At 39.0% G+C, this 27,248-nt stretch overlaps 1 protein-coding gene across 2 annotated transcripts in view; it reads left to right on the top strand.

Annotated features, from left to right (window-relative positions):
* Positions 1-27,248, top strand: part of epha3 (eph receptor A3) — a 144,494-nt gene that overhangs the window by 44,275 nt on the left and 72,971 nt on the right. For both annotated transcript variants that reach the window (XM_065293080.2, XM_065293082.2), the window contains exon 4: positions 25,823-25,978. In XM_065293080.2, the coding sequence (XP_065149152.1) occupies positions 25,823-25,978 (156 nt within the window). The remainder of the gene's footprint in view (positions 1-25,822; positions 25,979-27,248) is intronic.

The raw sequence follows: 27,248 nt of genomic DNA, 5'->3' as shown, positions 1-27,248 counted from the left end.
AACTGGTTGAAATATTTTCAGTTGTTTATTCAACGTTGATTTAATTTTCAAAATCAAAGGTAATGCAACGTTGATTTAACTTTGTTCTTGACGTTGATTCAACGGTGAAATGCCTGCTGGGTATGGATAAACATGGTTACTGTAGTAAAATCATGGTTTTGCCAATGGCAATCAATACACCAGAAATGCATGGATACTAGAAAATACGGGGAAGGGTATGACAATGCAGAGGAAGGGGAGATCACTGGCAAATGCTTCTTCTACCATGGATACTGTGCTTGAGAAACCTAACATGGTGGTGTAATTTAGTTGATACAAGTTGTGTGTGGATTCTTTCATGATTTTGACACCTCAGTGTGGCTAAAATGTCCTGGTTGAACAAAAGATTCAATCTTCTTACCATTATTAAACATGATGCAGCGTTGAGTTCCCTTGAAAGGAACTCACTAGACATCCGTAGAACTCACAGTCCCATGTGGCACCCCTCCCAGGATGATTTAGATCTTTCCTTTTGTGAAACACCTGATTCAGCTCATCAGCTTCCTCCAAGAATGTTGAAGATGTCTCCCTAATTAACACACTAAGAAGTTGATGCGCTAAATCAGGTGTTTTATATAGGGAGATGTCTAAAACATCCTGGCAGGGGTGCCAGGTAGGACTGGATTGGGAAGTGCTGCCATAGACACAAAGAATAAATTCATGTGGCAATGGTTGCTAAGATAGGATTGGTCAGTAGCATTTTTAAGGCGGGCCTTAGCAAAGGAACAGTTGACATATTAATAAGATCTTATTGTGATTTTTCTTTCCTCAGGGTATTAAAGTCAGAGTTAACACCCTGCCATGTTTAATGAGGACAGGCCCATGAATATATTGATTTACATTTAAATAGATGTGACTGCTTGTTAAGCATAATTTGCATTTAGATATTATGCAAATGTGGGTAATCTATGCAAATGGGAAATCTTGTAATGTTATTTGATCATACCGTGATTGGGGAATATTTTGTGTTAATGGCAAGAGTAAAAATGCAGCAGGATATTTCACGCAAATCTTTCCGCAAATCTAGCTTTAGCTAAAACTGTTTTGTCCATAGATCCCCATTCTGGCCTTGTAAATACTCTTCTAAAACACATTGGCTCTGTGCTGCCATCACCAAAGGAACACTAATCTTGTATAATTGTTTGCTCAGTGTAAACTACAGCTGAGATTTGTAGAACAATGCGCATTTGAAAATTGCATGCTTTGGATCAATGGTAATTAATGCACCATAGTGTATGGAGCATCGGAAAATTGTCTCCAGGTGTATGAAGAATTGGCATGGTTATTACTCATCACTTTAATTGGGCTAATTATGATTGCTGCTGTATTTAGGATAAATCAATGCCAGAGGAGGTCTCAAAATGCATTAATGTAACCAAGGGAGGTTCATCCAAAGCCAATATTTTGCCAAGTGTGATGCATGCCAATAAATGGTTGCCATTTATCATCATTGGCCACTCTCACGCCATTTGAAGCATCGGGTCAGTAAATTCACTTCAGGCTTGATTGATTACGCTGTAAATCCCAAATACTGTACACGCATGTGCATTATTCATGTTAAATATAATCATTGGTTGGCAGAAAAGCAGTCCATATTGAGCACACAATGTTTTCCAGTCAAGGGTAGTGTCTGGAGGCCTGCATGGCATAAAGTCTCTCCAGGGAGAGTTATGGGGCCCTGTGCCCCCCGACATGGTTTCACAAACTTACACCATTGAAAATCATCATGGGCATTGCCGGACTCATTGTCTGAGCCACGGGTGTGAGCGAGGAGATGTGCAACAGAGTGAAATACCATGTGTGCACCCAGTAGGGGGACATTCCTGCAACACTCCGATTTCCTCACCACATTTGTCCTTTTTCTGGGGCTTAGCATCCTAGAAAACTCCACTTACCAACAGCATGTCAGCTCCACCACCCATGTCCTGTTTGTGAAATGGTGTTGAAGTGTAACCTTAATCAGTAGTAATTTTATTTAGATACTAAAGACTGTTTATATTGTATGGGCAGTGTTTAGATATTAACGCCCAGTCTTAAACGATATTGGGAAGAAACACACAAGACAGTTTGCAGTTGCTGAGCACGCTGTTTGAACAAGATGCCTAGTTCTTACTAATAACAACTCTTACTGATTCTTACTTTCGGTTTTTGCCATCTAACTATATCTTATCTGTTTGAAAGACATCAACATCTCAGTGGCTTTTCTCATAAGCCACTGGGCTGTTTAAAAAAATAGTTTTGAGAACTTTCCATGACAGAATCAAGGTTGGTTTGAAAAGGGCACAACTTTTTAAGAACTGAACGGTGCTTACTAGGACATTTAAACACTTTAGGGCTACTTACACCAATAACGATAAAAATATCAAATATATAATATTAATTAATTAATATAATAGCAGAGTACACCACAATTATCAGTGATGGATGGTCAGTACAATCTTACAAGTAAAGGTTCTTGAAAGGTTTTTCACAGCGATGCCATAGAACCGTTTTTTGTTCTTTAAAGAACCCTTTTGTCAAAGGTTCTTTAATGAATTGTATGTATTTTATGTATTTTATACATTTTTATAATCTATGGCATTGTGAAGCACCATAATCTGTGGCATCAGGCACGTGCAGAGGGGGGGGCGGCGGGTGCCCAAGCACCTGCCCCTTTACCCCTGGATGACCAAAGTGCCCTTTTTGACAAGGCATTTTTTTGTAATTAAATGCCCTTTTGTGAAGGCCTGCCCAATCTAACTATTAGTAAAATTAATAAAAAATAATTTAGACGCAAATAAAATTAGTCACATGATGACGTATTGACCTTTCATTGGACAATCTCTTTAGGGACGATCATCACTAGCTAGCTCACAGCGCTAGTAGCAGGCAGCGCCCACACGAGCACGACACGGTGCGCAGTACAGGGAGGATCCCCCTCGAGCCGGCATTGAACCGAAGCGATATGCTTGTTATATTATTATTATTTTACAAGAACAACGTGAGGAGAGCATGCACAGCTTTTGTTTATTGCTGTCTGTGTGTATTAACATCTCTACAACGTTAGATGCAAACAAGTCTCACGCTTTCGGCGGGAGACACACGCATTTCAGCCAGTTTACACGCCAGTGACGCCACACCTTGCATTTCTCACGCTGAAAATAAAACATTCTTCCCATATAAAAACAATAGATGAGGCAAAGGCAGGGACGTTCTCTGCCGGGAGTTCATACAGGTAGCTGTCTCGAGTTTTTAGGTGTGCTCAACTTCACGCAGCAATGCAAGAACCGAAACGCATATGACATCAAAGTACCGCGAGAAATATTCGGGAAATCATACGGAGGAGTTTGATTTCAAATCGCTCTCGCGCTGTTCTAATGTCATCCACCTGTCACGCGGAGTTTGTTGGAGGAGCTGGAGCAAGATCCGATGAATACGGTAAAAAAAAAAAAACTCGTTTAATTTTTGTATCATATTGAATTTACGATTCCTGGACTCGCCTTTGATAAAAGACAATGTGAGCTGATGTTGGGTAATATAGCCATACTCGTGCTAAATTATTAACTCAGTTAAAAACTCTCCAGCTTTGCAACCAGTTTTAGTTTACCTGAAAATAAAGAAAGTACTAGAGGCTTCATAAAATGAATGAAAGGAGAGATGAATGTCATTATTTTATTACCGTGTCATCAAGGCATCAAAGTGTGCAAAAACACAACACAAACACGATTCAAAACTATAGGCTACTCTCTTTGTATACAAATTTCGAACAGGATTAGAATAGAATAGAATTATATTTTAAATATGACAACAAAAACACAAGACTGTAAACGTAATAATATCTTAATGTCACAATGCAATAATATCATATAATTTCAAAACTGCATATACTGTTGACACACACAAACACAAAATGAAATGCACTGTAAGTCGTTTTGGATAAAAGTGGCTGCCAAATGCATAAATATATAGATATAAAACTCAGTCTATATAGATTTTTCTCTCTCACTCTATTTGCAAGGAAAATAAAGGAAAACGTTAGACTTAAAATCATCTTTCTATTCTGTATTACTTTATTATTTGTTTCAGTTGTGTGCTTGCGTGTCAGCGAGCAAAGTGCCCTTTTTATTTTTTGAGCACCTGCCTCTCCAATTGTCTCTGCACGGCACTGTGTGGCATCAAGATATTCAGAAAAGGTAAAAACAAGTTAATCATAAGGCAACTGTATATTACAAAATATAGGCTATATACAGGGTGCTGGCCAAATGAGTTTCCATTTCCAGAAACATTTGGAAAGCAGATGACCTGAGGTTGCTCTCTGATTGGCTTGTGTCAGATTATCCAATACAATGTGCAGAGTTTATACTCCTTCATTAATTCCCTGTTTGATATCTTAAAGGGATAGTTCGCCCAAAAATGATATTAAACCCATGATTTACTCACCCCCAAGCTGTCCGAGTTGCATATGTCCATCGTTTTTCAGACAAACACATTTTCGGATATTTTAGAAAATATTTTAGATCTTTCTGTTGATTAAATGTAATGTTACGGGGTCCACCCATAGTCCACGACCTTCAAGTCCAAAAAAAGTGCGTCCATCCTTCACAAATTAAATCCAAACGGCTCCAGGATGATAAACAAAGGTCTTCTGAGGGTAATCCGTGCGGTGTTGTTGTAGAAATATCCATATTTAAAACTTTATTAACGAAAATAAATACTTTCCGATAGCGCCGCCATCTTAGTCGCGTCCGCATTCAGGATGAGAGCTTACGCAGCCTACGGAGGCTACTCTGCTGCTGCTCTGTGCCCCCGCCCTCCGAATTTGTCATACGTCACTAAGAAAAGTGCGTACACTACGCTAATACTCTCTCCTGAATACAGAGGAGTATTGAATACTGAAACTGAACCGAACCTTGACCTAAAAAAACAAGTTACGCACTGAACCTGGAATTTTGTGTATACATTACACCCCTAGTCTAGCATGGCTCCGCCCTCCTACGTGGTTCCGCTTAATTTCATTTCGCTTCAGTACTACGTCTGGGACTGCTGTGTAGAGTTTCGTTTTCTACGGCAAAAATCTGCAGGTCCAATCAGCAAACAGATGGGGGTGGCTAAGAACGATGACATTGAGGTCGTGCGTCAGTTTGAGTTGTAGTTCAGTAATGGCAGCGGAGAAAGACGTGAGAAAAGCTATTCGGTCTGTTGTTGCAAAACTGCCGAATATACAGAAGTTAAAGCCGAAGCAAGAACAATGTTTGCTAAGTTTTGTAGGACTGATCATACGTACTTGTTGTTTCCGTCCGGTTTCGGCGCATGATATACGTCACGACCACACGTTAGCGATTGGCTATGGTAAACGGAAGTAACGCTTTGCAATGTAGTGTGGCCAGACTCTCTGTACAAATGAAATGAATGTTCGAGAGTCTGGTTGGACCAGGCTACCCCTAGTCGCCACTACTGTAACTATAAAACTCTAACAACAGCAATCCAGTTGAATTATATTGTTGGGATCACTTTTAAAATGTTTTATTTTCCAGCTAATGAGCAAAACAAATCAAAATATAGCATGCTGAGAAGTGCATCTCTTAACAGACTGATGTCTTCTTTCTTTTGCTTTCTTCACGAAAAACTTTCTATCTACATCCTTCTTCGTGACTGTGAAACTGCGGTGCACTGGTGTGGATGCTAATTGTAATCGTTACAGTTATCGTTGAATTAGCCTAATAAACCAGTAAAATACCGCCAAATACAAACATTTGTTCTTTTCATTAATTTTTAAAGCTCATAATAATTCCTTAACTGTAAATGTTATTTTATATAAGTGTAAGTTAGCAGAGACCATTTTTCTCATCTGGGCAATTGACCCTATGCACAATAGACTCTTCTGTTATTGCATCTAATTTTGTACTTCCCATAACACATGAGAATGTAAGCATGAGTTTGTGTAAGCGAACATGTGTTGGCATATACGTGTCATGTCATGTGTGACATGCTGTGTGCTCGTCACAGTGGCCGCTTAGCGCTGGAGGACAGACAGCATCTGTGTGAGCAAAGCAGCAAGACTTTAAGAAGATCGATGGGTGGCGTATAGAAAGGGTCACTTTCAGATTGTCTACTGTCTGTTCCCCCTGTGCCGGCCGATCAAACCGGCCCAGTCCTGACAAGCCCTGTTTGAGTGTGCATCGATCAGCCTATTGTAGAGGGGCCCACTGAAGGGCTTGTTTTTCAGAGCCAAGTGTGTTCTAATCTCTACCCTGATGTCTTGAGATTTCTTTTAGTGTAACTAATAGTGAATTGGTAATGACCAAGGACCAAGGCTATCCATCTACTTTATAACATCTCACTTGAATTTGACGTCACAAACCTTGTATTCTTCCATAAGATGATTATATCTGTAAGTTGAATCTGTGTTTTGGAATGTTGAAATGCAGGATGGGCTCTGGCAACAGCAAAATACTTACTGGAAAAATGTTTTCTGTTTTAATGTGAAGGACGCAATTATTTGCCCATTTACCACAAGAGTAATAAACCATCTTCAAGAAAACATTCAAGTGTTTGCTCATCCAAAAATGAAAACTTAACCTTGTGTTGTTCATAGTCCTACTGAATGTTATATTCTCCCATTCCAAATTTTTTTTTTACATTGGCCATGGACATAGTATCAATATAAAGATTTTGAGCTTTTTTGAGAAAAGGTTGGCCACAATTACTGATCTGCAATGAAATAATGGATTGTGTATGATGTCATAATATTTAAGCCACCACACCGCCATATTGTTATGTCCAAACATTTAATTAAATTTAATAGGAACATATTAATAGAGCACAGAAAAGACACTTCGTATTACAAATGTCATGTGTGCTTATTCTGTAATCTAATTATATTTTACAAAATTGTTTTTATTTGTACACTAACTATAAATTAAGAGTTTGGTTCCAAAATGCAATAAAAATGGATGAAAATGTGTTTTCTATACCAAGAAAGTGACAAGATGAAAACACTATTTTCTTTTACGAACTTTCACATAGCATCTTTAGGTTATAAAATAAAAAAATAAAATCCAAAATTTGATTTTCAAAGATTTATTATAAAAACTGATTATATAAAAATGATATGCAATGATATACAAATGATATACAAATTCTTAATCTATTGAACACTTTTTCATATTAGTAACACTGTCATTGCTGCTGTCATCCTTGGGACGTCATCGCTGAACTTTTTTGACAGCGATCAGCTGTAAAATGTTTTGGTCCTGCTCGATTTTTGTTGACTTCGAGTAAAATAATGGAAAGTTTATGATAAGATCGCCTGGGGTCAATGTGTTAGCATGACAGAAGCTTGATGCTCTCGTGTCAGAACAGGCAACAGCCTAAATTTTTCCTTCACCTGAGTGCCTCTTACAAAAATGGTTTACATTTCTTCCCTGCCACAGAAAACCACCACAGTTAGGTTTATCAATGCCATCAAAAGTATTATTTTGTTTGTTTGTTGATAATCACAAAGTAGACGAGGAAACTAGGATTCTGTGTGTATTCAAAGCACCACCCTTATTGTTTACAATGCGTGGAATGGTGCGCTGTGATTGGTTGAGCGGAGGAGGACTTGCGTTTGTCGCCGTTTGGAAAAAATTGAGAAAAGATGACAAAATACCACGGCAGATATTGGATTTTGCGTAAAATTAAGAATTTACTTTTTAATACTGACTGATACAATACTGATTATGGTGGTAACAATTCTTTAAAAATATGGCGTTTATCGCGTTTCGAAACCAAACTTTTCAAATGTTTCAACAAACTTGTTAATGGCATAGATTGTAAAAAATTGTTGTAGTAATGCAGCTGTTTGCCATTAATTTACTGTAGATTAATATAATGTTATTACTGGCAAACAGTTTTTTCAAAGTGTAATGAACATTAAACCTTTATCTTTACAGAATAATACTATAACAGCCTCATGCAAAGCATTCTGGGAAACAAAATCTGAAGGATAAAAGAGAAAATGGTTGATGAGAATTTTTGGTTCCCAGAATGCTTTGCATGAGGATGTTATTTTATAGTTTTATTCTGTAAAGATAAAGATTTGTTAATATTTAATATTTATTTAACTTTAAACAAACTGTTACCAGTAAATAACATAAATGTAAATCTACAGTAAGTTACTGGCAAACAGCTGCAAGTAATACTGTCATTTATACACACTGTAAAAAAATTCCGTAGAAATTTCAATGTTATTGCAGCTGGGTTGCCGGTAATTTACCGTAGATATACATTTATGTTATTTACTGGCAAGAGTTTGTTCAAAGTTAAATAAATTTCAAATATTAACAAGTCTTTATCTTTACAGAATAAAACTATACAATAACAGCCTCATGCAAAGCATTCTGGGAACCAGAAATCATCATCAACCTTTTTCTGTTTTTTGGTCCAGATTTTGTTTCCCAGAATGTTTTGCTTGATGCTGTTTTTTAGTTTTACTCTGTAAAGATAAAGACTTGTAAATGTTTAATTTTCATTTAACTTTGAACAAAATGTTGCCAGTAAAAAACATAAATGTAAATCTACGGTAAATTACCGGCAACCCAGCTGCAATTTCTACGGAATTTTTTTACAGTGCAGACATTTTTTTACAGTGTATATTTTGAAGCAGATAAATTAACAATTTCAATGTTGATCAAATAATGTAATTTAACAATACAAATAACATTTTTATGCAAACTCATTTCATAAAATACTGTGCATGCAGATTGATTTTGGGTGAAGATAAGCCTTCATGTCAGCTGGGCATAACTGCTCCAACATTTATAAAAATATAAATTTTAGTAGGTGTAAACTGAAAAGATAGGATTGCTTTACTCTCCCATGATTTCTATTAACATTACGAAATGTTACCAGGTGAAAGTTAAACTGAACTAAACAATAAAATGTAATGTAAAATATTCTAAGAAATCAAAACACCTAAACTTCTGCCTGGATAGGTTGGAGAACTGAAAAAAAGATCAGTGAGACATAAGAAAGTGAATCCGGTAAAGCCATGTGTTTAAGTTGCAATGATCAGCCTGGCTGAGCCAGAGAAACATAAGAGCAGACCACAGTTTCTGACCTTTTCTCTAAGGTAATTACCCCCCTCCCGACTGGCGCGATACTGTGATAATTGCCCCTCTCTTTGTATAAAAAGGTGGTTTTATGTAAAATGTCAGCCGTCCTGAAGCATTTCTTTTCACACAGTGCTCAAGATATCTAAGGAAGCCCCAAAGGAGCTCACTCATCTCCTAGACATTACCTTGGCATTTACCTCATTTCAGAACCACGGCATTTTTCGCTTTTCTCAAAGCACAGGCATCAAGAACCCCACTGAATTCACATTTATTTTCTGACAAAGCCTGAGGTTGTTTGCAAGAATGTGTGCCTTTCAGAAAAGGTTTATTCTAGTGTTATGAATTCTCCCGCTCCGCTGTATCATCAGAAAATCTCTCCGACTAAGAAACCGAGCCCATTTTATGTAACACACTGTTAACAAACAGATAAGCAAGGTGTAGACTGTCTGCGAGTGCGGGTATTTATGAAGAAAGCGAGGGACGTGCTCAGCAGCTGTCTGTGGGTTAGGTAAGAAGAGACTCTTGATGTTTTGGTGGTTCCCTGCCACAGTGTCTTTGAATCACCTGTAGTGGCGTGTCTGCTTTGGTCTTGACAGTCTTGTGCTGTGGCTCTGTGCAAGCGCCCTCTGATTTATGGTGCCGCTGCTCCCTGTACCCAGCCTGCACGGCGCGGCCCCTGGTGAGACAGCCTTTCCCCCAGAGCGGCCCCCTCGGGGAGACGAATGAGGACTGGCTGGCAGGCAAGCCTTAACAAATGTGCAGACACCCTGCAGAGTGGCTCGACACAGAAGATTGATTTGCAGTGCCCTCTGCCCAGGCTGGAACGGGGCACCTGCTGGAGGAATCTAAATAGCATCCTCGCTCTGCTAGCTGCCCGTAACAGTGTGAGCGTCAGACCCCTTCCTGACCCGGGCAGGAGCTGCTAATAGTTGAAGAACCTGATCTTTGCTACAGTAAGAGCATTTTTATTCAGGCAACCCAAGGCCTCCTAAGGAATCTTCATGTTAACAGCTTGATTATTAGCAAGTGACAAATCTTAAATGTCACATACAGGGTCTGAATTGAATCTGTAATTTAAGTCATCAATATGCATAATGAATTCCAATCAATCTTACATGAAATGCATACTGAATTGTAATTGGTCTTCGTTGTTAGTTGTTGCTCCAGCAAATGAGTAATTGGTTAGGTGATGATTTGAAGGCCTTCATTTTCTACAATTGCAGGTGTGAGGTAACCAAGGGGAGTGGCCAGCATATGGTTGCAATGAAAAGCTGTGGTTTGGCAATGACTTTTCAGAAATCCAACAGATTCTAGAACAGTGGTTTAAATCCTCTTGTGGAGCATTCCTTGATAAAGTTACTGAACATACACTGCCCAGACTTTTCTAAATAAATTCAGAAAAAAATCATGTCACCCTTTATAAGAACGGGTATTAATCAAGACAAGGCCACAATGTATAAAACTGGGATCACACGTAAACCTTGGGTATACATGGGTAACATTATATGCATTTTTTTTCTACAAGAATTGTTCACACAAAAATGAAAGTTCTGTCTTCATTTACTTACCCTAATGTTATTCCAACCCCGTGTTACTTTATCAGGAAAATATTTCAAATAACATCTTGGCTGATCTTTTCCATATTAAAAGTAATGTTGACAGGTGCTGTCAAGTTCCAAAAAACTGTATTATTTATGTGTTTGAGTGTGCGTCCTTTTTGGGTTCCTTATGAAAGCAAGCATTTAAAGATATATTTAGATGATTTGTTTTTGTTTTAACCTGGTAATTATGGGCAAAATACTAATATATTTTGGTCTAAAGGTGGTGAAAGACAAAGTTTGTTAGTTTAAGGGTTTGAGTGACCTATTTGAGCTGTTTTAAAGGAGGACTTGATGGTCATTTGTGCATTTTTCAGAATTATCCTCCTTCATTGCTTAGCACAATTATGGAAACAACAGCATATGTTCCCAGAATGCATTTGCATTGCAGTAAAAAGTAAACCCCAAATGGCTGATTTTGAAACTGCGGATCAAAATATTGATTGTTGAATATCCAGCGTCCCGGTTACGCGTCTGGTTGGAACTTTACTTCAGGTTTCTGTTTGTTTAATGGTCTGGCTAGTGGCTAAAGGACTATGCAACAAATACCTCATCAAAAATAACAAATATTTTGGTTTCCTAAAGGCGAGGGGAGACAGCGATCATGAATCACCGCTATGTGAAGGGAGGGTTGGCAGGCGGTTTGTAGTTAACAGTGTATACATTATATAATACACATTTTACACAGCAACGTTAGCTAAGTAGGGATGCAACGGATCACAAAACTCACGGTTCGGATCACATTACACAAACGGCAAAAAAAGGATGGAAAAAATATAATAACAAATCAAGAAATGAAAAACATTTATAAAAAATAACAAAGTTGCACATTAAGTAAGGTCTAAAATTATCATTAGGTACAGAAATCGAATCTATTAAATAATAACACTGTATTAATTGTATTAATTAAATGTAATTTTTATTTTTTAGAGCTTCAGATGTGATTTTCTCTTTGTCTTGGGTTGTTTGATTAACATTAATGACATAGACTTAAGTAGGTTAATTTAGGTGACTGTCTCTTTAAGACCAAATAACCACAGACTAGTTTCTGCTTCTAATCTATACACACACTTTAGATATAAAAAAGGGTTTTTATTAGAAAAAGAATACCATTGAGATCATTTTGTTTGTATGTACCCTGTCAAGAACAAAAAGATTTTATGTTCGCTTGCTCTATGAAACGCGTCTCTCCGTGTGCGCAGTATTTAGTGCCCTTACGCACGCGCGCACACACACAGACAGAGGGCGAATTACAAACGGCGCAGCATAAACAGTCGTCCCACATAAAAACATTACGTTGTTTTTCATTGCTTTATAAGCCAAATGTATTTTAATACACTACAGTATGAGATACAGTGACGCAACTCTCTAAAGTTTACACATCAAGAGTTCTGAATCTGCTGATCTTTGAAGGATGATCACGTCTGACTGAAGCTGGACCAGACACATTCAACCGGAAGTGCGTTTGTGCGTAAAGTAAACTGCTCACTTTAGCGCATTTTTGCTGTCAAATTGTTTAAAATCACTTGAATGTTAACATTTGCAAACCTTTGAAACACGTGGAAATGATAAACTTTCCCCATTTAAATTTGCGTATTAATCTACAAATCACATGCAAGCCGAACTGTGGGTCGTGATCCATACGGATCAGAGATCAACTGCGATCCGTTGCAGCACTATAGCTCAGTGTCATTTTTTATACACTTTAGCTAAGAAATATTAACTAAGGTTATCTTCTTGTTGTTTATTTAGCTTGTTATCAGAAATAAACTACTCTAAAATGACTTTGTTGTTATTGATACTTTGCGGCGTTTACCGGAAGTTATGTTTGTTCAATGAAAGCCATTTGTTTATGTTGATACTGCTGAAACTGTCTATACATTAGGTACTGTTTATTTTATTAAGCTTGTACAACATTTGGGCATGTTATATGTTAATTGTAGTGTTAATTGTTAGCAACAGGATAACAAGAAATTTTATTTGATTCAGTCTCAAGTGTCTCAAGCCTTGTTTATGATGAGCGCTACATAAGATTAGGACCTCAGCACAGAATATATATAGTGTTTTAAATCATTTACTATTGTGGTGGTTACAGTTTATTTTCATCAATCTAGTGCATATTTACAGTACATGGTACATATTTAAGTTTATTTCAAATTAAATAATTTATTTTGCCCTTTGCACTTTTTATCACATCCAGGAAAGAGCAATCTACACATAAGAGATAGCAATTCTGCCGCCTGAATTTTTATGTCCTGTCAGTGTGGCGCAGGTGGGCATATGAAACACCTTCTTGATGGTGTTGGCAGCTAGTCCTCTCACATGGAGACACAATAGAGGAATAGACAGTAATTCTTTAGCGGAAAGATCCTTTCTCTCTCCGCGGCTGTGTTGGCCACGGTTATCGCACTTGAGCGCGTCCTCGCCACAATAGCCAGGGGGAGGTCATTTGGATTAGAATAGGAGGTTTTATGGCTGGTGTTGGGCAGCGCTCCTCTGTGAAAATAATACCTCTGTTATCAGTCATGCCTGTGGCTGACAGTCAGCGTACATTAAAAGTGGCCGGCACAATCCCTGAACCCTTGGCTGACCTGAAATCTCTTTGTCTGCGCTGAAGATTTATCAGTAGCAGCCGATTCCGTGTGGTCCGGCAGCTCCAGAGGAACGGAGGGGTCCTGAGGGGCCCCCCAAAGAGGCAGCCATAAACCTGCCACAATAGGGGATTAGGTGGTGGCTGATGCCGGGCACCTATTGTGCTGCTTCTGTAGCGGGGCAGTACATTCAGTACAATGGCACAGAGGAAGAGGGATGACTCGGGCAGAAGGAATCACATTATGAGAGGCTTTGAAAATTGTGCTAATAGGCTTAGTTGTTTCAAAGCTACTTTCTCTCTTTTTCTTTCTTCTTTCTTCTTCGTCTGCACTCAATTTGCTATAGGCATCGTGGTGGCTTATTGAGACATGCCAGGGGATTTCAGTGGAATTATGTCCTGAAATTACTGAGTGACCCAGTAGCATCTTGCGTCGTAGCTAGAAGGATGTAGAAAAATTATTACATCCTTTTAGCTCCGCTTCAGATCTCTGGGTGTATTTGTTTTAGCATCCATGCACTATTTTAAGAAAGTCCAATTATTTTACTATTGGTAAAGGGTGTTCTCTAGAATATAAGTCAAAAAAGTAAAACAATGTATTTTTGTATAATAAAAAATATTATTTGTCACAATATTACTGTACATTATTGTAGCCGCTCCCTTCCCAGTCTTTCCAAAGCACATTTTTACAAAGCTCGTCGTTCTAAAAAGTGCAGTGTTCTCTGATTGGCCAGCCGACCTAGTGGGTGTTAACTGGACGATGTGTACTTCAGGCGTGTGGCGGAAATGTTACGTCCCCTACTGTAATCGTGACCTTCTGGACTCTCGCAGCTTCACTAGGCTATATAGAAAGACTCTCTCTCTCTCTCTCTCATTCAAATTAATACACCCTATCGCCAACAGCCTCAGCTTGTTTTAAACTTTGTAAACAACCATGGTATAATTGGGATAATCCCTTATTTTTTTGTCTTTTCGACCCCAATTATAAGGGGAGAACAGAGGATGTGCGGGGTGAGTAAACACTGATGTCCGCTGGTGTGTCTGGGTCTCTGGGCCCGAAGCAAATTTTCAATACCTATAGGCGCTATTTTTACTAATTGACTGCAGATTTGGATATAATACATATACACTCACCTAAAGGATTATTAGGAACACCTGTTCAATTTCTCATTAATGCAATTATCTAATCAACCAATCACATGGCAGTTCCTTCAATGCATTTAGGGGTGTGGTCCTGGTCAAGACAATCTCCTGAACTCCAAACTGAATGTCAGAATTGGAAAGAAAGGTGATTTAAGCAATTTTGAGCGTGGTATGGTTGTTGGTGCCAGACGGGCCGGTCTGAGTATTTTACAATCTGCTCAGTTACTGGGTTTTTTACTCACAACCATTTCTAGGGTTTACAAAGATTGGTGTGAAAAGGGAAAAACATCCAGTATACGGCAGTCCTGTGGGCGAAAATGCCTTGTTGATGCTAGGGATCAGAAGAGAATGGGCCGACTGATTCAAGCTGATAGAAGAGCAACTTTGACTGAAATAACCACTTGTTACAACCGAGCTATGCAGCAAAGCATTTGTGAAGCTACAACACGCACAACCTTGAGCCGGATGGGCTACAACAGCAGAAGACCCCACCGTGTACCACTCATCTCCACTACAAATAGGAAAAAGAGGCTACAATTTGCACGAGCTCACCAAAATTAGACAGTTAAAGACTAGATTTCTGTTGAGACATTCAGATGTAGAGTCAGAATTTGGCATAAATAGAATGAGAACATGGATCCATCATGCCTTATTACCACTGTGCAGGCTGGTGGTGTAATGGTGTAATGGTGGGGGGATGTTTTCATGGCACACTTTAGGCCCCTTAGTGCCAATTGGGCATTGTTTAAATGCCACGGCCTACCTGAGCATTGTTTCTGACCATGTCCATCCCTTTATGACCACCATGTACTCATCCTCTGATGGTTACTTCCAGTAGGATAATGCACCATGGCCAGCATTTCTAAAGAATGCTTTCAGCACCTTGTTGAATCAATGCCACGTAGAATTAAGGCAGTTCTGAAGGCGAAAGGGGGTCCAACACAGTATTAGTATGGTGTTCCTAATAATCCTTTAGGTAAGTGTATATTCTCGACTGAACTACACTTTGTGACAAAGAAACGGTAATATTAAGAAACGACTATTCCGTCTTTTGAGTTATTATGACATTCAAAACAGCCGAAAGTGTTAACGGCCTACTCCTTGACGATATAGATCTATATCACACTACTATTCAAGTGATATTACTTAAGTGTCCTCTTTTGGAATGCCAAATAAAGTACTGTTGGAAAATGAAATAGTATCACATGCCACCTTTAACAGAATCAACAATTCCTCTGCCAGTTAATAGTGTACATTACCTAACTGTGGGTTGTTCACAGTTGCCAAACAGAGATATAGAATTAGGCCTTGGTTAAGAACAGTGCTATCATTCTGTGACAATATAAAATCTCAAGGTTCAAAGTTTACTAAATAACTCCTACGGTATTATTTCAATTGTGTAACAGTTTTGATTCAATGAATCCTCCAAAATAATAATGAATAGACATGTTTTTAATCGACTTGTAATGTAGTAAGAGACTTTCCAGCCCTGTGAGTTGGGCAGCGGTGTTCTGCTGGTTAAAACATTTTACCCATTTAGGGCACAACCAAGTAACCCACTTGCCACATATTCTAATTATCCTTTGATGGCTAGTCTCATTCTCAAAGGTGCCATCAGCCTCACAATGAGGTCTAAGATGAGGCAGCTTAAGAGGTTGCATAAGATGGTCCATTAATGCAGATGAGTATGTGTGTTTGTGGGTTTGTGTGTCTATCCTGCAGCAGGGCCACTGGCTGCCGCAGCGTTGTGTAAATAAGAATTCTTGCCTAACAAAGATGTCAGAGAGAAAAAGACATAATGAGTGCTGTCCTTAGTAACAAGGTTATGTCATTAAACAGCTTTTAATGAGGTGGAGTTGCATCTCTACACCACTAAACAAACAAGATGCTTTGAAATCCTTTTTTTTTTCAGTCTTTAATTATGAAATATGCATCCAAGACCCTCACAATGAGTGATCTAGTTGTATATGCTAGCATCTGATTCATTACTGAATCATAATTAGAATGCTTTTAGCCTAGATACAATATTATGACTCTCTCCGACGGATTAACAAAGAGGAATAGACCTCAGAGGTCTGTAATTCATTTAAAAGGATCTTTAAAGGCAAATACATTACAGAATGCGGTCGTTCACTGTGTAATAATTGTATTTAAATGGCGTCAATGTTCCTCATTCTTAACAGAGTGACAGCGAAATCTAGTCATTAGCTTCGGTGAGCGCGTTTGTAACTTCTCACGGTGCAACAATGCTGTCTGGAACCCAGCACTGGGGATCTTGTAAGCATCCTCAAAATGCAGTATTTATTTATTTATTTGCATTTTATGCAAAACATTTATCACAGCCAGAATGAAACAAACTTGCTATTTGCCAGCACATGCATGAGAACGATGGCGGGCTGAAGCTTTCAGATGCATATCAGCTCTTTCAGGCCTATGTTTGCACTAGTAAGTACTAGGTAATGTTTCTGAAGTGGAGGCTCATTCATTTCAAAAGGCTCCTAAAGAGGCTTCCCGCATTGAGTTTCATTTCTGGAAATTGGTGTTACGCGTTGGTGTGCAGCCTAATTAGACAATCTGATCTTGAGCTGATTTAAATGAGAAAGGCTGCTGATGAGAAGATCACAAAGGTGTCTGCACATTTAGCTTTGCACTGAAAACGGAGATACACATGTTCTGTAAACAGTATCAGAAGTGCAGTACACATTACAATAATAATATCCATCTCCTACCTGTAATGTTTCGAACAAGGCTGCCTCATAAAAATCTAATTTTACTTAAGGCTAGATGGGAGACTGAAAGGAGACATGGAGAAGAGAGGTGGGAGGGATATCAACAAGGTCTCTCTGACCTTGTGGATTGTAAGGGAAGAGCGCTGGTAGAAGCAGGAAATCATTTATTTAGTCAACCCTGTCGACTACTTGCTCTGCTTAAAGGAGGCACTATCGAAGTGGAGAAAAACCTTTTCTGACCTTTCCTTTTAATATTTGGTTCTGGTTATCAGAATGTTAATTGAAGCCAAGATTCGTTCCTATCAGCAATAACGCAAAATGTTAAAGATCACCCATTATCCAATTCACGATTTTACATTTCCTTTGGTGTTTAAGTGTGTGTTAGTACATGTTAATGATATGGACAGGAACAAATTGATGTTAACTCACTGAGGTCTAAGGGGTTTTAGGCCCCTGGAGAAGTTTTGCCCTGCACTGACATTTGTGCTTTTTTCAGTTGCTTAAAACATAATAATGGCAAAAGTCTCATAACACTGTGTTCAGCACAAACTGGGCTACAATATTATATGAGCTACATGTATGTACATGTTTGTATTTTTGAGAGAATAATGTGTATGCATGGTTTTTGAAAAAGCAAACATTTAAAGTCACTAATTTAAGTCCACAAAACTCATTCTTAACAAGTTTTCCCAGTACTCTAGAGTTTTTCTTTAAAATGATGTGAAAATCACTCTGCCTACTCATTCACATAAAACAATATATTGATTTACAGTTTCTAAGACACTTTTTGGTTAGGAAGGCAATATGCGAGGAGGCATGAAAGCTCCTGAATAATCTGTGATTGACACCTGAGGAAACAAAAGACTTGCATAATGAGCCAAATAATGAGGAATGTAACAGGAATGTAACTTTCTCTGTAGTAAAACAATATATATATATGGTTTTACTACAGAGAATATATTATATATATTATATTTAAATATTTTGTTATCATTTCACAAGTCTACCTTTTAAAAACCATTGTTTTACTTCAGAAAAAGTGCAATCGTGTTTTTGGGTACAAATTACTAAATCATTGTAACGTAGACTAACTGTGTTCCATACAGAACGATGTTCCGTACAGACGACCTTTAACTGCCAATAACTCAATAAATAATTTGAGATCACACACAAAATTTATATCTGTGTCATCCTCATTTCCCCATCTTTCATCCACGACCAGGAAAGAGAACCTCATCCAAACTGTTTCAGTGATTATTCAGTAAGTCTGCAGGATGCGCCTCTTGTGTTTGAAAACAGCTGGTGGGCAGGCTTAAGCTAACAGACTGCAGCTTCGGGGGGGGGGAGATAAGTGGGACAGCAAAAATTTGGATTTCGGTTTAATTTATGCTTCGCACTGTATTTACGTCTTTATAAAATGAATGCTATTTATCACAAACTGTTAAATATATTATCTTTTGTTAAAAAAAAAATGAAATTGGAATATTTAATGTTTAAAGTCGGTGCGTCCGATGACTGTATAGAGCCAGTCGGATAGAACGTCTGTCAGCACCATCTTGTATGCAGTGAGTATGTTTAACTTAACTTTCATCATGATTTAACAAATTAAAAAACATCACAATCAAGTAAAATAAAACATTAGTTCATCTTTAATGTCCATTTTCGCAGCTGAAATCAAGTTTTGCGCTCTGTACGGAACATCATTTTCCTTTATCATCTTTAGTACACAGGCGGAGGAGGTACTTTTCCTCACTTTTCTCAAAAACTATTGGTCCAAAAGACATCAATCAAAGTGTGCCTCATACAACAGGCCTTCTCCCAGAGAATGCGCACACAAACATGCTTATTTTGAGCAAGTTGCTTCGAGGAGTAGACGAAAGCTTTCAGAAAAGCCCGAAAGTGTACGGAACACAGTTAGTCTACGTTACATTTACAGTAGTAAGGGATGCAGTGTATTTAGTTTTTATTGAAGTCTGGTAAAAGTACTGTTTGGCTATCGTAAAAATGAACACAGGGTTAGTTTTTGGTTGGCCAGCGAGATTTTTATTTTTGCACAGGAAAAAGCACAAAAAAGAACTGCCCGTCGTTGTGCGTGGTCAACTTATCAATGTTTACAGATGCAATTAATCCATCACGTGTTGATTGTGAAAGCAGCACAATGGAACGTGTGGACATGTGTGTGATCCTGTGTTTAATAAACTTGCTGTGCAGAGACAGACGCATAGACGCGAGTAAACAAGGTTTTAGATGTGCTGTTTGCAATCGCGTCTTTTATAAGAATACCAAAAAGCGCGTCAAATTTCATGACACGTGTGTTTGTGTATGCGTGTGCCCGTCGTGTGTACTGTTTGACAGAAGGACAAAGACATTACTCGCGTCTGGAGATAACTTTTTGACACATACGCGAGTAAATAAAGATTTAGATGTCATGTTTGGTGCACTCGGATGAAACAACTCAGCATATCAAGGAATGTAGAGACTGGATCAGAGAGTGTGTCTATTGACTGCAGAAGGCGAGAGTTATGCATATGAATGTCTCTGCTCGTTCAATTCAATGGCACGGGGGTGTGGCGATCTCAGCTCATTACAGATAATGAGGTAACAGAAGAAAGACGGTACCTCTCCTCCTTCTCATACAGTTTACACCGAATGAGAATATTTTTTTTTATTTCCCTTACATCATTTAAAAGCAGACATTCCAAGCATGTAGACATTTATGTAGAAAACATAATAATGTAGACATTTATCTTTTGTTTCTATGACAAGTATTCGTTAAGTTGAAGTATTTTTCTGACGTACTGAGGGAGAGAGAAGAAAACGCGCATCATGTTTATTTTCTTAATTTTGGAAAAACACAACATTCTGGTTTTACTGGGAGTGGACAGCAAACAACTAGACACTTTAATGTTTTAAATGATGTATAAATCATATCTTTATGTCCAAAATCAGCAGAGCAATCCATGTCTCTTTGTGGAGTGATTGAAAAATACGCGACCCCAGTAAGTTAATCGAAATTCACATTGTACAAAACAATGAGCTTTGTACAAAATCAATGCATGTCAAGGAGGCAGGGCAGAGAGGAGCAACAATAATGTGCGGTATGAAAAATAACGTGTTTTTGAACCATAAACCATGCGAACATTCAATTACACCAAATACACACAATAATGTTGTTTTAGCAACGCATTAGGTGCTCTTTAAATGATAGCTTTTGAGAATACAAAAAAGCACCCAACAAACATACTGTATATTTAATGATGTGAAGTTGATTTCCTAATCCACATTTAGGCTTTGCATTTAAAAAACGGCACATGAAATATGTTAGATTAGTGCCATTTTGTGTTACAGTTTTTTGTGTGTATTGATTCAGAGAGATGGCCTCATTTCCCTCTAACAGCACCATTGTGCAGGCTTCAGGACAAACAGAGCAACAGGGAAGCGCTGATCATATTTCAGGCCTCTCACAGGGTTACAGCTGAGCTCTGCTAAGTGCCCATAGTTACAAATAGACAACCGAGTGAGAATGGTGCTTATGCATAAGCCATTTAGAAACATATGCAAATCTGTGATGTATGGGCACGTATTTAATGTGTGCAGAGGAATTTGTTTGTGTATTTGTCAATATATGATCACATGCCATTTATTACCATGTGGGCGAACAATAAAAAATTTCAGATTGCATTTTATGCATTTTAAATATGCCCAGAGAGGGACTAACAACTCTCTGGCTGTGTCAGAAGACTAACTGATGATCAAAATAATCTGTCAGTTTATCAAAATGATTTCTTGAAGGATTACTTGGTAGTTACACCACTTAAATTTAAGCCATTAAAAATGAACTATTTCTTTTTTTGTCAGTATCTCAGACATCCTTATTTTTATCATTGACACAACAGACATTTTAGGAGTGGTAAATGAGATTCTGATCCTCTCCCCAGAGGAGGAACATCAGCTGTGAGCTTTCTTTTGAGACCTGGCTAGTCAGATACAGTTTCACAGGCAATTAGTTTAAACAGGAGGTGCTGAATGAATGCATTTGTTCTCTGTATCTTCTCCATCACTGCCCGCTACTGTATACAGACACTACCGTAAATGAGTCTAGCCAGCACTTACCGTCATGTCTTCACATTATGCATATATTGATTGATCTGATGCTGTTTCGTCACAGGGAGGTCTCATATTGTATCAGCGTTTACTGAAAACAAGGGTCTTGCTTTGCATCCTGCAGCCCAGAGGAATCAATTCTCGCCTTTTACAGAAACTTAATGGGATTCTTAATTCAGTGCCAACTTTGTTTCTTTTTTAAATATCTTCAAAAAGATCAAAATAGACACAAATGAGACAGTAGTTGACAGAGGTGCTTCAGTTTTTGATGGGCCTCCAATAGGAACCTGTGAGGCCAACAACTCCCTATTACATTCTCATCTCTCCATCTTCTCCTACACCTAAGTGAAAGGCTATGATTGACATTAGCCAAAGCTTTGCCTGTTCTTCCTCCCGAAACACAAATAGCTCAGATGTTCAGGGGAGTGTTGTGTTGTTCTGTCCAAGGCCACAGATGGTTGATGATACGTGTAAGTTTGTGTGTGTAACGGTGGAAGTGCTTTTGTGTGAGGGAGAGTTTGGGGGCTGTTATTGATTACACATGTGCTGTGAAGAGATGTGGGCTAACAAGCACGGGGAAGGAAGTTAAAGCCTACAGATGGGTGCAGAGGTTGGATGATTTCCCATTCAAGCCTCCCAGCACACACTCCATACACGTTCATCCTTAACAGGAATACACATAGGATCGATCCCCTAATCAGGACATTTTTTATAGAAAAAATGGCTATATGTGATATGGCTATATGTTCTTCAAGATTTTCCTCAATGGTTCTGCAATATGTCTTCTAACCACACAGAGGTGTGTTTAACACATTTGGGACTTGCGCACTTCCTGAGAGAGCCTCTAAGGACAACCAGGTTAATGTAAACCTGCATTCCCATGAATCACAGTGACCCTTTATGCAATGTTCTTCATATACTATGGTTAAGAGAAAGTGTCAAAAGAAACAACTGAGCAACTCTATTATAGAGGTCAGAATGCCATGCTGATATAATGTGGATTTAATACACATTGCATAATAGTCTTCCTGTCAGGAGTGCGTGCGGATAACACAGGAGACTCTGAGAGTAACTCAAAATGATGGTTTAAAAAGAACAACAACAAAAGAAACAGCTAACTGGCAGGAAAACACAAATTACATAAGACTAAGAACGGAGAAACGATGAGGGGAACATAAGCATATAAATGGAGATAACGAGGATGATGGCTGGCAGGTGAGGATAATGACACACACGAAACAAGTGAGGGAGCGATTGGAAATGGAGTCCGGAGGGAGATGAATGGAGGGAACAGGAAACAGGCAGGGGTGCGTTTCCCAAAAGCATCGTTAGGTAACTATGGTCGTTGTTACCACTGAACTCTATTGGTAACGACAGAACTTGGACAAAACCATCATGTTTTACTGTTGGTATGATGTTCTTTTTCTGAAATACGGCGTTATACTTACGCCAAAAGTAATGGGACACTCACCTTCCAAAAAGTTTAACTTTTGTCTCGTCAGTCCACAGAGTATTTTCCCAAAAGTCTTGGGGATCATCAAGATGTTTTCTGGCAAAACTGAGACAAGCCTTTATGTTCTTTTAACTAAGGAGCGGTTTTCATCTTTGAACTCTGCCATGCAGGCCATGTTTTGCCTGCATGGCAGACTCTTGACTGTCTCTTTCTTATTGGTGGAGTCATGAAGGGCGCACTCACACTATCCAAACCAAACCGCGCTCGGGCGCGTTTGACCCCCAAAGTCTGGTTTGTTTGACTAGTGTGATCGCTCTGTTCCGTGCCCAGGCGCGGATTGGTTAATCGCGCCGCGGCCGGGTTGCAGAGGTGTGCCGGAGCGCGGTTCAAAAGGTGAAGACGTCAGTTGCGCGACCACTCACTTTCATCTGCCTCCGTAAAAACCTTTTGATGCGAGCAGCGGGGTTACGTGAATGTCCGAGCTGCGCACGTGACAGATCAACTAAGCAATATGATGACATGTGAGAGGGCTGTCTGTAATCGCGCACCAAACGACTCCGAATAAAAAACACAGACTTATCATTACGATGGGTTCCAGTGTTAAGAGAAAGCATTACTTCCTGCTTTTTTCAAAACAATCGCATATTAATGACGAAAGCGCGCCCGGACTCGGATCGATAAAAAGTACAGTGTGAGTGCGTGCATCTGGGGGAGTAGGGAGGGGTGACAATCGCGCTGGGGCATGGTTTGGTTTGAATAATGTGAGTGCGCCCGAACACTGACCTTAACTGAGGCAAGTTAGGCTTGCAGTTCACTGCATTTTGTTGTGGTGTCTTTTGTGACCTCTTGGATAAGTCGTTGCTGTGCTCTTGGGGTAATTTTGATCAGTTGGCCAATCATGGAAAGGTTCCAAAAGTCCCAAAGGTTTAGAAATGGTTTTATAACCTTTTCTAGACAAATAGATCTCAATTACTTTCTTTCTCACTTGTTCCTAAATTTCTGTGGATCTCAACATGATAAGTAGCTTTTAAGGATCTTTTGGTCTACTTCACTTTCTCAGGCAAATCCTATTTAAGTGATATCTTGATTGCAAACACGTGTGGCAGTAATCAGGCCTGGGTGTGGCTAGAAAAACTGAAATGAGGCATAATAAACCACATGGTGGGGGGGGGAAATGAATGAACGAAAAACTGAAAACCTGCATGTTGTGTTTACTTGTGTTATTAATATTTAAATTTGTTTGATGATCTGAAACATTAAAGTGTGACAAACATGCAAAAAAAAAAAAATCAGGAAGGGGGATAACAATTTTCACACAACTGTATGTTTTTGTAAGATTGAACAGTCCTGAAATCCTACTTCTGGCAGACTCGAAACACAAAGTATTTAAATCAGTGAATGATATGTTAGGATGTTTTCACACATACACTGTTAAGGTCGGCCCAAATGATGTGTCGGTCCGAGTACGGTTCGTTTGGGTCAGTGTGAACACAACAGCCGCACTCTGGTGCGCACTAAACGGCTGGCTCCGAGACCGCTCTAAACAGGTGGTCTCGGAGCGGCTGCCGCCGAACTCTGGTGCTATAGTGTGGGTTAACAACAAACAAGGCAATCTTGGTCCGTTGCAGAGATTCACTGTCTCCTGCACATTTGAGCTGATGATTTTATAAATGCACAGCTGTCCTCCACACACAAAAATTAGTGCTGGCTCCATGAGAATGGCTTTTAATAGAACAGTTGCGCAATTTCGCTAAAGCAAAGAAACTTCGCAAAGACGTGCATCGTTTATCTCCATATCTTGCTAGCCTCGCTCTTCCTGTGAGGCTGATTTTCGTGGAAACATGGGGGGTGGTCATGAGATGGTAAGAGCTGTCAGAGCCCAATGACAGCGCTGACAGTTGTCACATGGTGTACAGTGCTGCGTTTTGAGTACAGTAAAAACAACATATGTGAACAAGGACCGCACTAACTGAAAAATGATACAATGTACAGTGCGCACCAACATATGTGAAAACGCCCTCAGTCTAATGCAGTATTCACCGGTTTGCTGAAGTGCCTCTGCTATTGCTCGCCAGTATTTATTTTTTCCTTCACTCTGTCGTGGTAATCCCTCTAAAAAACAGCAGGATTGCTGTTGTTATTTCTTCACAAACCTTTCCTCTGTTACATAATTCCACCTAGCAGCACCAATACCATTGTCTTTCTTTTTTCTTTTTTTTTTTTGCAGTGTTTATAAGCCGTGTATGGGGGAGCTTCAGGGCTTCTATTGCCAGTGTCATGCACAACCCCCCAAAAATGTTACATACTAGCCTTTCTATCATAGCATCATAAAGCATGACAGTCGCAGTGTCGGTTGTCATATCTATGACTTACTGAACACTCAGATTAAAGGTACAAAACCTTTCCAAAAAGTACACTGCAAATGATTTTATAAAGGTCCTAATTTGTACCTCGAAGGTGCTGGTACCTTAGAGGTACAAATTAGGACCTTTTTAAAATGTAACACCCCAGTGACAAAAAAGGACAACTTTTGTAAAAACTTTTCTGAAAGTGTATGAGATAGAGATTACATCTTGCATCCTGGTGCCTATTGTCGTATACAAACCACCACAATGCCCTAGGACCAACAAATTGTAAAAATTGGGCTAAAATCATGTACTCTACAAGGGGCATACGACATCATTCTCTTCTGGAACACTATGAACTCTTGTAAATGGAACAATGTGAGAGTTAAGCAAAAATCATTTAGTTTAAAATATAATGCTACTGCTATGTATGAAAAAAATGTGTTATTATAGATTATTTTCCCTTAATACTTGCTCATGTAACAAGCAAGCGTTCATTCCGTATTCAGCTCACGCGTGCATGTGGCTGACCAAACACATATCTCAGTGTTGTTGGTATAGCTATTAGTCTGCTTAAGTCAGTATAGGTGATTAACTGTCTTTCCATTGTGTCTGCCGATGCATACGGTCACGTGAAATGATTTGGTCCATTTAAAGTGGCAGCATAATAATGGGGTAATGAATTGCTCTGTTGGGTAGAGTCTTCCAGCGTCCTAATTTGTCTTCCTTCTCTTGATGTCTCCACAGCCTGTCGTCCTGGCTTTTATAAGTCCTCCTCTGGGAACGTCAAATGCTCCAAGTGTCCTCCACACAGCTACGCACACCAGGAAGGCTCCGTGCACTGTGGCTGTGAGAAGAACTATTTCCGTGCGGAAGATGACCCCATCTCGATGGCCTGTACCCGTATGTACCTACTTTTCAAATTATATTTACACTTGCATGCTTTTTTATCTTTAATGCAATGTAAGACACTTGAGATTAGATTAGAGTAGTTTTTGCAAAGTGTACATATATTTATGAAATTTATGGAACTTTAGTTGCAATTGCAATCTGTTTGTTTGAGGAACCTGTCACAGTCAGACCAACAACATGGCCATTTAGTTGCATAGAAATGCTTTTCCGGCTAATGGATAATCAGAGGCACTTAGAAATGATCATGATTTCATTGTACCTATAATTATTTAGATTACTTCAAACATAGGGCTCTTGCTCATAGCGCTGCCCTAAGAAGAGCCCGAGGTTTTGAAGAATGATGTTTGTTCAAGGATTGATGAATTTGTGTTGGCCCATTTCGACAAAGCCTCTGATCCTCCCCCAGCTCCCTTTACATCATCCCACTGAGAATCCTATGTTTGCTTATTTTTAACCATTTCAACGAACAGGCCTCCTCGGGTTTGCCTGGCAGTGCATGCTAACCTCTTCACTTTTAGAGAAACTACACAGATGGTAGACAGATGCAAGCACTGCCAAGCATTCCAAAACACATTATTCATAAATCATTGCGTTGCCATCAATGCTGATTCGTATTGCATCAAATCACCATGAGCTTACTGTACTGAATTCTGGGCCAGGTTTAATAGGGATATCTTATGTGATATGCTAGGACGCAAGTGCCAGAACACACATGCTTAAAGTGCAGCTTTGAGAGTGAGGCCGTGTGTCAACCAAAGCGTATAAATGCGCCTTGACAGCACTTTTAGCTGAGCTGCTTTGGCTGCTATGGTACGGATGATGTGGTAATATTAAATTCTGCTTTGTTTATCAGTCGTTGAATGATGCGCCAGTTGATTAGTGTGGTATTTGTCGTGACCCTTCTCCAGTGTGATTGGTGTAAAAGTTACATTGATGAGCGCAGCTGAAGATCTGTTCTGATGAGCACCAAGAAGATATTTTGAGGTATGTTTGTAACCAAACCGATCATGTGTCCCATTCACTAAAGAAGTGAATGGGGCTCATAATTAACAAACATTTCACAAAATATTAGAACAAAGAAATGTATACAGGTTTGTAACAACATTAGAGTGAGAAAATATCTGATGTGTAACATTATATTAGATCCTTGCATTACAGTAGATCTTAAAGCTATCTCTCTGTCTGTCTGTCTGTCTGTCTGTCTCTCTCTAATAATATATCTCTCTAAAATATATATCTATTGTTTTTGACTTTGTGTATG

This window comes from Paramisgurnus dabryanus, chromosome 15, assembly GCF_030506205.2.
Source record: "Paramisgurnus dabryanus chromosome 15, PD_genome_1.1, whole genome shotgun sequence".
NCBI classification, from domain to species: domain Eukaryota; kingdom Metazoa; phylum Chordata; class Actinopteri; order Cypriniformes; family Cobitidae; genus Paramisgurnus; species Paramisgurnus dabryanus.
This window is presented reverse-complemented; position numbering and strand designations above follow the sequence as displayed.